Consider the following 12,855-nt stretch of genomic DNA (forward strand, 5'->3'; position numbering starts at 1 on the left):
TTTTAACATAAATCTTCAATAATGTTTCAACCGGATAATTCCTTTGTCTTTAGAAATTAAAAGGAACGCAGGTCGCTCTCACAGCCGCAATCGGACCAAATTTACACTGTATCTTGGATAGGCAAAGACTTGAAAACCTACAAACATCAGATTTCCCACTTCCTGGATGGATTTTTTTCTCAGGTTTTTGCCTGCCATATGAGTTATGTTATACTCACAGACTTAATTCAAACAGTTTTAGGAACTTCAGAGTGTTTTCTATCCAAATGTAATAATATGCATATCTTAGCTTCTGGGCCTGAGTAGCAGGCAGTTTACTCTGGGAACCTTATTCATCCAAGCTACTCAATACTGCCCCCAGCCATAAGAAGTTAACTTGATTTCATGATTTCACAAATGGTCTGCAGGTTCCGGATGGAGCCACTGTTGCACTGGTACCCCGGAACACCAAACACATCCACAATGACAGCCATGATTACATTCCTGGAGAGAGTGAGTCTGCACAATGACAGCCATGATTACATTCCTGTAGAGAGTGAGTCTGCACAATGACAGCCATGATTACATTCCTGGAGAGAGTGAGTCTGCACAATGACAGCCATGATTACATTCCTGGAGAGAGTGAGTCTGCACAATGACAGCCATGATTAGATTCCTGGAGAGAGTGAGTCTGCACAATGACAGCCATGATTACACTCCTGGAGAGAGTGAGTCTGCACAATGACAGCCATGATTACATTCCTGTAGAGAGTGAGTCTGCACAATGACAGCCATGATTACACTCCTGGAGAGAGTGAGTCTGCACAATGACAGCCATGATTACACTCCTGGAGAGATTGAGTCTCAACTAATCTATAATCTAGGGCAGCATGGTCATAGGATAGTGGTTAGCATCAATAGAACACAACAACCACATTCAGACAATTCACACAATATTATTTTGTTATGGTGTGATACTGTATAACTAGCAATGGTGTTTTTCTGAAGAAACAGCCCTTCAACTGTATTATGGGGGACCTTACCTTATCAACCAAGACTAGGTCAGAGATGGCCTGCAGGGGCACTGTATGACCATGCGTGTTCCTCTGTCTTACAGAGACACCTATGTTGGACGATGGGGACGAGGGAGGCGTGAAGCTCTGGCACCTGGTGAAAGCCAACGAGGAGCCAGACCTTCCCAAACACAGGCGTGGCAGCCTGAGGGAGAGAGAGAGGGCCAAAGCCATCCCTGAGATCTACCTCACTCGCCTACTCTCCATGAAGGTGCCATAATGCACATGCAACACAATCCCACACACACAGGCTCACCCACAAACAGTATTTGTAACAATTTACACTCAACATTTGCACAAATTTATTCCCATAACTTCCTGCTCACCCTCCCAGGGCACACTGCAGAAGTTTGTGGATGACTTGTTCACAGTGATCCTGAGCACTAACCAGCCAGTTCCCATGGCTGTCAAGTACTTCTTTGACCTGCTGGATGAGCAGGCTCTGCAACACAACATCACAGACTCTGAGACCATCCACATCTGGAAGACTAACAGGTAACAACTCAGCACTACTACTGGTTCATTTGTTTGCAAACACTGAAGTGTTTCATATCTTTTATAATAACAGCAACCAATACAGATCAGGGCCTCGTCATTGAAAGAAAGGTTCACCCATTTTGAATGTTATATTGTTTTTGTGCATCTCCGAGTGATGTTCTATCTATTCTCTGGGTCATTTCACGTTTTCATGTGTACCTGAGTTATTGGCGTTCAAGCAGGCAGAAATCCATCCGGTGTGACGAAGCATCGTGATAAAGTCTCTCTCACTACACTGGAAGTTAATAGGAATATGACTTTTAGATAGTGAAAACATCTATCATACATGTCAGATTTCTGGCCAATGTTCTCAAAGTCAGTGTATATGTGGAGAAACGTCTATTTTTCTCTAAAGTACGTAATGTTACGATTCCGAAGCTATACGATACTACAGATAGCAAGTTAATTCAAATCAAATCAAATGTTATGAGTCACATGCGCCGAATACAACAGGTGTAAAACTTACAGTAAAATGCTTACTTACGAGCCCCAAACTAACAATGCAGTTTTAAAAAATATGGATAAGAATAAGAAATCAAAAGTAACAAGTAATTAAAGAGCAGCAGTAAAATAACAATAGTGAGACTATATACAAGGGGTTACCGGTACAGAGTCAATGTGCAGGGGAACAGGTTAATTGAGGTAATATGCACAGCAAATAAAATAAAATGTATTTATAAACCCCTTCGTACATCAGCTGATATCTCAAAGTGCTGTACAGAAACCCAGCCTAAAACCCCAAACAGCAAGCAATGTAGGTGTAGAAGCACGGTGGCTAGGAAAAACTCCCTAGAAAGGCCAAAACATGTAGGTAGAGTTATTAAAGTGACTATGCATAGATGATAACAACAGAGAGTAGCAGTGGTGTAATAGAAGGGGGAATGCAAATAGTCTGTGTAGGCATTTGATTAGGTGTTCAGGAGTCTTAGTGCTTGGGGGAGAAGCTGTTTAGAAGCCTCTTGGACCTAGACTTGGCGCTCCGGTATGACTAGGGTGGCTGGAGTCTGACAATTTTTAGGGCCTTCCTCTGACACCGCCTGGTATAGAGGTCCTGGATGGCAGGAAGCTTGGCCCCAGTGATGTACTGGGCTGTTCGCACTACCCTCTGTAGTGCCATGCGGTCGAAGGCCGAGCAGTTGCCATACCAGGCAGTGATGTAACTAGTCAGGATGCTCTCAATGGTGCAGCTGTAGAAACTTTTGAGGATCTGAGGGCCCATGCCAAATCATTTTAGTCTCCTAAGGAGGAATAGGTTTTGTCGGGCCCTCTTCACAACTGTCTTGGTGTGCTTGGACCATGTTAGTTCGTTGGTGATGTGGACACCAGGGAACTTGACACTCTCAACCTGCTCCACTGCAGCCCCGTCGATGAGAATGGGGGGGGGGAACGGTCCTCTTTTTCCTGTAGTCCACAATCATCTCCTTTGTCTTGATCACGTTAAGGGAGAGGTGGTTGTACTGGCACCACACGGCCAGGTCTCTGACCTCCTCCCTATAGGCTGTCTCATCGTTGTCGGTGATCAGGCCTACCACTGTCGTGTCATCTGAAAACTTAATGATGGTGTTGAAGTCGTGCCTGGCTGTGCAGTCATGAGTGAACATGGAGTACAGGAGGGGACTGAGCACGCACCCCTGAGGGGCCCCTGTGTTGAGGATCAGCGTGGCGGATGTGTTTTTACCTACCCTTTCCACCTGGGAGTGGCCCGTCAGGAAGTCCAGGATCCAGTTGGAGGTGTTTAGGTGTTAGAGGGAGGTGTTTAGTCCCAGGGTCCTTAGCTTATTGATGAACTTTGAGGGCACTATGGTGTTGAATGCTGAGTCATTGAATAGCATTCTCACATAGGTGTTCCATTTTTCCAGGTGGGAAAGGGCAGCGTGGAGTGCAATAGAGATTGTATCTTCTGTGGATCTGTTTGGGAAGTATGCACATTGGAGTGGGTCTAGGGTTTCTGGGATAATGGTGTTGATGTGAGCCATGACCAGCCTTTCAAAGCACTTCATGGCTACATGCGTGACTGCTACGGGTCGGTAGTCATTCAGGAAGGTTATCTTAGTGTTCTTGGGAACAGACGCTATGATGGTCTGCTTAAAACATATTGGTATTACAGACCCGGACAGGGAGTGGTTGAAAATGTCAGTGAAGCTGTCATGCTCGCAGTACACGTCCTGGTAATCCATCTGGCCCTGCGGCCTTGTGAATGTTGGCCTGTTTAAAGGACTTACTCGCATCGACTGCGGAGAGTGTGATCACAGTCTTCCGGAACAGCTGGTGTTCTCATGCATGTTTCTCAGTTATTTGCCTTGAAGTGAGCATAGAAGTAGTTTAGCTCATCTGGTAGGCTCGTGTCACTGGGCAGCTCTCGGCTGTGCTTCCCTTAGTAGAATGTAATGGTTTGCAAGCCCTGCCACATCTGACGAGCATCAGAGCCGGTGTACTACGATTCGATCTTAGTCCTGTATTGACACTTTGTCTGTTTAATGGTTCGTTGGAGGGCGTAGCGGGATTTATTATAAGCTTCCAGGTTAGAGTCCCGCTCCTTGAAAGTGGCAGCTCTAGCCTTTAGCTCAGTGCGGATGTTGCCTGTAATTCATGGCGGGGTATGTACGTACGGTCACATAGGGGACGACGTCATCGTTGCACTTATTTATGAAGACAATGACTGATGTGGTGTACTTGTCAATGCCATTGGAGGAATCCCAAACAGTCATGCTTAGCATCTGCTTAATCTGACAACTTTTTTATTGATCTAGTCACTGGTGCTCCCTGCTTTAATTTTTTATGGAATCAAGAGGATAAAATTATGGTCAGATTTGCTAAATGGAGGGCAAGGGAGAGCTTTGTATGCATCTCTGTGTGTGGAGTAAAGGTGGTCCAGAGTTTTTTCCCTCTGGTTGCACATTTAACATGCTGATAGAAATTTGGTTAAACAGATTTAAGTTTCCCTGCATTAAAGTCCCCGGCGACTAGGAGTGCCACCTCTGGGTGACCATTTTCTTGTTTGCTTATGGCGGAATACAGCTCATTCAATGCTGTCTTAGTGCCAGCCTCTGACTGTGGTGTCAAGTAAACAGCTACGAAAAATACAGATGAAAACTCTCTAGGTAGATAGTGTGGTCTACAGCTTATCATGAGATACTCTATAACTCAGGCGAGCAATAGCTCGAGACTTCCTTAGATATCGTGCACCAGCTGTTATTTACAAAATACATAGTCCGCCGCCCCTTGTCTTACCAGATGCCGCTGTTCTATCCTGTCGGTGCAGCATATAGCCAGCCAGCTGTATGTTGATAGTGTCGTCATTCAGCCACGACTCCATGAAGCATAAGATATCACAGTTTTTAATATCCTGTTGGTAGTTTAATCTTCCGCGTAGATCATCTATTTTATTGTCCAAAGATTGCACGTTTGCTAGTAGAATGAAAGGATGTGGGGGTTTATTCGATTGCCTACGAATTCTCAGAAGGCAGCCCGCACTCCGGCCCCTTTTTCTCCGCCTCCTCTTCACACAAATCATGGGGATCTGGGTCTGTTCCTGAGAAAGCAGTATATCGTTCGACTCGTTAAAGGAAAAAAATTATTCTGCCAGTCCGTGGTGAATAATCGCAGTCCTGATGTCCAGAAGTTATTTTCGGTCATAAGAGACGGTAGCGGCAATATTATGTACAAAACAAGTAAAAAAATAAGTTATAAACATCGCAAATAACCTACCAAAATAACACAATCGGTTTGGGCACATAAAACGTCTGCCTTCTTCTCCTGCTCCATCTTACTTACATTATTATTACAATTATCTCACATCTCAGAAAAGATTTGTAATGTTGAAGTTCTTGTTGAGGAAATTTGTGCTAATGTTAGATTTTTAAGCTTGCGCTCAATAGAATCCCATTCACTCCTTGAATGAGCTTGTCCCACAATAACCCAGAATGCACCGGGTGGCCCATTAACGTAATATGGGCAACATTACCCATCTTCTGGAAAGTACATCTGCGATTGCGAATGTTAGACTACACTCTGTGAGGCACATTGGTCTACAGGTTGAACATGGTGAGATTGTGGACTCCTAAATTAATTGAGCTAATTGTTTGTTTTCCCACCAGTTTACCCCTGAGGTTCTGGATTAACATCCTGAAGAACCCTCAGTTCATCTTTGACGTTCAGGCATCAGACCACGTGGATGCTGTGTTGTCTGTCATAGCCCAGACCTTCATGGATTCCTGTACCATTGCAGAGCACAAGCTGGGCAGGGTGAGACAAACACGGAGAGTAGACATTACTGAGAAGGTTAAGGGCCTGGGGGAATGGAAGGTCTGGCAGAAATGAAGGGAGAGTAGAGATGCCAGGGGGGATTGAATGAAATAAAGAAGAATAGAGAGAGAGTACGAGAGCATGCAGGTTCTAAACACTCATGGAAGCGTACTGTGTTTTGAGTAGAACATTTTATTTTTTCATTCTAGGACTCTCCTATCAACAAGTTGCTGTATGCCAGAGATATCCCACGGTACAAGCAGATGGTAGAGAGGTGAGAATATGACCCTGGGCAAGGCAGAGAGGGCACAGCCAATCTGTCAGTGCCATGGAGCGGGTTCACTGAGCATGCAGGGATTCTTCTGGGGAGAGTCTGTCGGCTTGGCAGCACACACCACTGCCGTAGCTATATAGGGAACTCATGTCAGAAGAATTGTAATGTATTCATTTGCATGAAATTGGTGAATTAGTGTTGTATGAGACATGGATAGCATATGGATATTATGGAGGGTGCAATAATCTCAGATTCCCATTCCTTCACTACCCCCCCTCCTTTCAGATACTATGCTGACATCAGGCAGACCATTTCTGCCAGTGACCAGGAAATGAATTCTGCACTTGCAGAACTGTCTCGAGTATGTTACATTTAAAAATAACTACACCTTGGTGCATGTTTTGAGGTTAATATTGTGCTGTAGGTCTTAGGTTGTTTTTCTATAGATCACGTAAAAGTTCTGTACCAACAAAGTTTTACTGAGTACTTACACCTTCTTTCTTTACAGAATTATGCTGGCGAGGTGAACTACCTTGTGGCCCTGCATGAGCTGTATAAGTACATCAACAAGTACTATGATCAGGTGAGTCCTCCATTTCTATCCATCGAGGCTTTTCAGCCCCTTCCTTGTAATTTCCATTCGATGTTAAGCTAGCTGAGATAAACAAAAGCAATTGTCTGTCTTAAAGTAACTGTCCAGTGTTTCTAGATTTCTCTAATATGACCTATAATTAATTACAATATGAGTGAAATAGTTTTTCTTCCAAATAGTTTGATTAAGTATGTTAAAAAAGAGGCGAGTAGACCGCAAGCATTTTTTAAATCGGTCTGTTTCAGATATACATGTTTTTTAATTTATGCATTGGCCACAAATAAGAGTATAGGATGAGTCAGCAACATTATTTGGGTATGAGTTAACAGAATATTAACTTCTAATCAATAATGGCTTTTGATCGTCTTGAATGGCCTTTTTTATTCAAAACTTTGGAAGCTTTTAACTTTCCAGCGGAAATAATACATTTAATAAAAAATATTGTATAAATACCCTAAAGCAAAAATATACACAAAAAATACATTATTGGATTTTTTCAGAATACTCAAAAATCTCAAGTTATAAAATTAACGTTGAATAATCAAAATAATGGCAATAGGAAAAAGGAAAAGAATAACTGATGAATTAAAGCCTTTAAATGGACCACAAAAATTGGAATATTTAGGATGCTTAATAAATGACAATAAACAACACATATATAAAGATAATTCATATTGTTGAGTAATGGAATAAAGTTGAGATTTAATTCAATTGAACAATATTCCCAAAAATCTTATAGGTAGAATAATCCTCTTTAGAATGGCTGCCAAAGTTTTGTATATATTTTCTGTATGATTTTTGGTAATAGCAATTATCCCACCGAAGACATTCTGTAAAAAAGTATACTCGATCATTATAGACGTTATATGGGCACATAAAATTCTTAGAATAAAAATACAAGTTTTACATCTTCTTAAATCTGAGGGAGGTTTTAACCTTCCAGACTTGGAATTGTATCAACTCGCCACCCAGGGCTTTTACATGTGACATATAGTTAAATGCACTAAAGAGGAACAATGGGTACATGTTTAAGATGTGCATGCTCATCCTCAGAATCTGTTTACGTGTCTGTTTTCGAAGGATAGAGCTAAGAACATTAACAACTTCCTAGTTAAGAACACTATAACGATATGGAAGAAAATGACAAATATTTCACAAGAACTAATATCACTCCCTAGAAACACAACCTTACGGAATAATCCTTGGATAGCTTTACAGAATGAATGAAGAAATAGGACCACATGGAAATCAAAAGGCATAGAAACCGTCATTTACTGGGTAACCGGAAATACATGTATTTTCCATGACAGGATTAAAAGTCATTTTGGACTGACCAATGTAGATAGTTTCAAATACATGCAACTTAAAAGTTACATATCACGAAATTTCAATTTGAAATCTTTTGGACAGAGCAACCTTGAGGGAATCTTATTTGAGTCAGAAAAGGATGTTCATATGAAAGATCTACAAAACCTTGCAGAGACCATATCACCTGACAATCGATTAGAAAAAATAGATATAAACTGTTGGAACCAAGATTTAAAAAGAACTGATGTTGGCATAAAATGGAGGGAAAGTTGGAGCATAACTAATGAAATTACAGTTAACGACAATGTACGCTCCAGTATGAACGAATGTACAGAATATATTATGCATAAGACAAAATTCACAAATTATACAGCACAAAGGCAGAGTCATGTTGGAAAAGTGTAAGACTAATAATGACTGAATAATCGATTCTTTCTGGGAATGCCATTAAATTCTGAAGTTGTGGGAGAAGCTAGAATGTTTGCTGTTGGAAGTATTACAATATAAATGTACTTTTAATCCATCCGTCTGTATATTACAAAACATGACACATAGGGTGTGGTGACATACACAATGATCTGGACGATTCTCTTCTCATCACTCATCTTGAAAAAAATGTATACTAAAAACTTGGAAGTCAATCAATCCCCATCATTGACACAATGGAAACATCTACTTATGTATTATTTAAATATTGTAATAGCATGGACGACTGAGACAAAAAAAAATGTTTTCAACCAAGTTGCAAACAATAATGAAAGAGAGATGGGGGTGTGAGCAGGCTGGTCTGGACAGATGAGATGTAGTAATTGTTTGTATGTGTCTGTAAGTTGTCGTTTGTATGTATGAGTTTGTTTTTGGAGTGTAAAGAAATGAAGAAAGGGAAAAATAAAACATTTTAAAAAGTGAGATTTTCACTGGACAGTTACTTGAACCTGTTATTGGTACTCCCTCCTCCCAGATCATCACTGCTCTAGAGGAGGACTCTACAGCTCAGAAGATGCAGCTGGGATACAGGCTCCAGCAGATCTCGGCTGCCGTGGAGAATAAAGTCACTGACCTATGATGACAGAGTGGCCCTGAGACAGGGGACAGGCCGCGACACTGAGATGACAGAGTGGCCATGAGACAGAGGACAGGCCACAACACTGAGATGACAGAGTGGCCCTGAGACAGGGGACAGGCTAGGACACTTAGGAGAAGACAACAGCTGAGATGAGTAGTCCCAAATGAAAGAAATGTGTGAAAAGGAGGAAGACACAGTGAAATGAACATACAAGGTGTGATTTCATACAGGGTGAGATTTTCCTCTCTTTTTGGCAGACTGAAGGAAGGAAAGAAGGAAGATGGTTGAGGGGCTCAGTAGCAACGTCCTTGTGGACTTCCTGATCATAGATTCTCCTGATGAGCTGCACAGGACATTTCCATGGCAACCTGACTACATTCTCCCACTACTGCTCAGTGTGTAGATACATAGACATTATTCTGAGTAAGTAAGCAAAGTCCTGTTGAACTCTCTGCATGGCTGCAGAGTCTCTGCAACAGGAAGTCAGTCTTACTGGGAGGAAATGGATTTATGAAGCTTACAGCACTGGAGAGAACTGAATAGCAGTTAGTGCATTGACGCTATTGTCATCGAATGCCTCCTGTTTCTTTGAATCACATTTTCTAAGTCTTACTTTTTATTAAATAGCTAACATTTACAGACATTGTGTGATGTTTCCGACAAGCTCAATGAGAGATAGTATTGTCTTCACTCCTCTTCACTCCCATCAGTGTTTTTTGGCTATACACAAATGTAACTGTTTCTGCTTCATGTAGTAACTTTGCCCCTACTGGTCACCCAGCATTGAAATTCTGTATGATTTGAATGTTCCTCGCCAATATCATGTATAATCTAGGCTACAAGTAATTATTGTGCATTTCTAAAGGCAGTTCTATGTTTCCCTATAACTACAGTAGCCAAACTGATTGTGTCTGACCTAATGCTGAGATTATGATAGACATCTCTACCCAAAACCTCCAGAGACACATCTCAGCTGCTTAATGTTTTATCCCCAGCACTGTGCCAGACTGCACTACACATTATCTTTCAATGGCAGACCAGAAGGTGCTCTCACAGCTTTCATGAGTAGCAGGAGGTGATAATCAAACACAACAATTCATAGAACAAAATGTGGTGGAAGAGTTCAGAAAATGCCTGGTTATCATGCAAAAGTTTAGATTTAGTTAATTCTGACATTTTGATTATTCAGCTATCTGTAGTTGTTCTGGCTCGCAGGTTTTTCATCACTGTTTTTTTGGAACAGATCACGATTTAGCAGGGTGTAAGCATCTTTTGAAATTTGAAAAGGCAGGGGACATTTGGCCCATAGATTTGACGCGAAACTTGCAGAGTGAGTGGGGTGGAGCTACCGCCCTGCATCCTCTCCTTGTTCAAGTATCTTTTCTCATACAGTACTTTATGAAAGTATTCACAACCCTTGATTTTTTTTCCAGGTTTTGTTGTTACTTTTTCCACATGTTGTTGTGTTACAGCCTGAATCTTTTTGTCACTGGCCTACACACAATAGTCCATGATGTCAAAGTGAAATTATGTTTTTCGAAAGCTGAAATGTCTTTAGTCGATAATTATTGAACCCCTTTGTTATGGCAAGCCTACATTTTCAGAAGAAGGTTCAGAAGTAAACATTTACTTATAAAAGTCACTCTGTGTGCAACTATAATGTGTTTTTGTATGACTATCTCATCTCTGTACCCCACACATACAATTATCTGTAAGTTCCCTCAATCAAGCAGTGAATTTCAAACACCGATTCAACCACAAAGACCAGGGAGGTTTTCACAAAGAAGGGCACCTATTGGTAGATGGGTAAAAATATAGACATTGAATATCCCTTTGAGCCTGGTGAAGTTATTAATTACATTTTGGATGTTCTTTACATCCAGTCACTACAAAGATACAAGTGTCCTTCCTTACTCAGTTGCCGGAGAGGAAGGAAACTGCTCAAGGGTTTTATGATGAGGCAAATAGTTACAGAGTTGAAATAATGGCTATGATTGGAGAAAACTGAGGATGGTTCAACAACATTTTAGTTACTCCACAATACTAATCTAATTGACAGAGTGAAAAGATGGAAGCCTGTACAGAATAAAAATATTCCAAAACATGCATCCTGTTTGCAACAAGGTACTAAAGTAATACTGTAAAGAATGTGGCAATGCAATTAACTTTTTGTCCTTAATACAAAGTGTTATGTTTGAGGCAAATCCAAAACAATACATTCCTGAGTACCACTCTGTATTTTAAAGCTGGTGGCTGCATCATATTATGGGTATGCGTGTAATGGTTAATGAGTTTTTCAGGATAAAAAAAGAAACAGAATGGAGCTAAGCACCAACAAAGTCCTAGAGGAAAACCTGGTTCAGTCTGCTTTCCACCAGACACTGGGAGATGAATTCATCGTTCAGCAGGAAAATAACCTACAACACAAGTCCAAATCTACACTGAAGACAGTGAATGTTCCTGAGTGGGTGAGTTACAGTTTTGACTTATCTGCTTGAAAGACCTGAAAATGGTTATCTAGCAATGATCTACATACAGTTTGACAGAACTTGAAGAAGTTTGAAAAGAATAATGGGCAAATGTTGCACAATCCAGGTGTGTAAAGCTCTTAGAGACTTACCCAAACATACTCACAGCTGTAATCACTGCCAACGGTGCTTCTACAAAGCATGTGTAAATAGTTACACTACCACTCAAAAGTTTGGACACACCTACTCATTCAAGAGTTGATATTTATTTTTACTATTTTCTACATTGTAGAATAATAGAGAAGACGTCAAAACTATGAAATAACACATATGGAATAATGTAGTAACCAAAACGTATTAAACAAATTCAAATATATTTTATATTTGAGATTCTTCAAAGTAGCCAACCTTTGCCTTGATGACAGCTTTGTACACTCTTGGCATTCTCTCAACCAGCTTCATGAGGTAGTCACCTGGTAAATGGTAAAAGTTAAATTGTGGAATTTCTATCATTCCTAATGCGTTTGAGTCAGTCAGTTGTGTTGTGACAAGGTAGTGGTGGTATACAGAATATAGCCCTGTTTGGTAAAAGACCAAGTCCATATTATGTCAAGAACATCTCAAATTATTAAAGAGAAATGACAGTCCATCATTTCTTTAAGACATGAAGGTCAGTCAATGCAGAAAATTTCAAGAACTTTGAAAGTTTCTTCAAGTGCAGTCACAAAAACCATCTAGCGCTAGGATGAAACTGGCTCTCATGAGAACCGGCACAGGAAAGGAAGACCCAGAGTTAGATCTGCTGCAGAGGATAAGTTTATTAGAGTTTGACTGCACCTCAGATTACAACCAAATAAATGCTTCACAGATTTCAAGTAACAGACACATCTCAACATAAACTTTTCAGGGGAGAGTGCGTGAATCAGGCCGTCATCAAATCAAATGTATTTATATAGACCTTCGTACATCAGCTGATATCTCAAAGTGCTGTACAGAAACCCAGCCTAAAACCCCAAACAGCAAGCAATGCAGGTGTAGAAGCACGTTGGCTAGGAAAAACTATAGAGAAAGGCCAAAACCTAGGAAGAAACCTAGAGAGGAACCAGGCTATGAGGGGTGGCCAGTCCTCATAGCCTGGAGATTATAACAGAACATGGTCAAGATGTTCAAATGTTCATAAATGACCAGCATGGTCAAATAATAATAATCACAGGCAGGGACAGTTGAAACTGGAGCAGCAACACGGCCAGGTGGACTGGGGACAGCACGGAATCATCATGCCAGGTAGTCCTGAGGCTCAGGTCCTCTGAGAG

General features: G+C 41.0%; 1 protein-coding gene across 1 annotated transcript in view; it reads left to right on the forward strand.

Annotated features, from left to right (window-relative positions):
• Positions 1-10,925, forward strand: part of plxnb1a (plexin b1a) — a 99,277-nt gene extending 88,352 nt beyond the window's left edge. Inside the window, exons 31-38 of the mRNA XM_064922162.1 lie at positions 408-492; positions 1,097-1,263; positions 1,387-1,547; positions 5,687-5,834; positions 6,044-6,108; positions 6,394-6,469; positions 6,617-6,691; positions 8,970-10,925. Coding sequence (XP_064778234.1) covers positions 408-492; positions 1,097-1,263; positions 1,387-1,547; positions 5,687-5,834; positions 6,044-6,108; positions 6,394-6,469; positions 6,617-6,691; positions 8,970-9,074 — 882 coding nt within the window. The 3' untranslated portion in view covers positions 9,075-10,925. The remainder of the gene's footprint in view (positions 1-407; positions 493-1,096; positions 1,264-1,386; positions 1,548-5,686; positions 5,835-6,043; positions 6,109-6,393; positions 6,470-6,616; positions 6,692-8,969) is intronic.
• Positions 10,926-12,855: the final 1,930 nt, after the last annotated feature.

The sequence above is a fragment of the Oncorhynchus masou genome, chromosome 18 (genome assembly GCF_036934945.1).
Source record: "Oncorhynchus masou masou isolate Uvic2021 chromosome 18, UVic_Omas_1.1, whole genome shotgun sequence".
NCBI lineage: Eukaryota > Metazoa > Chordata > Actinopteri > Salmoniformes > Salmonidae > Oncorhynchus > Oncorhynchus masou.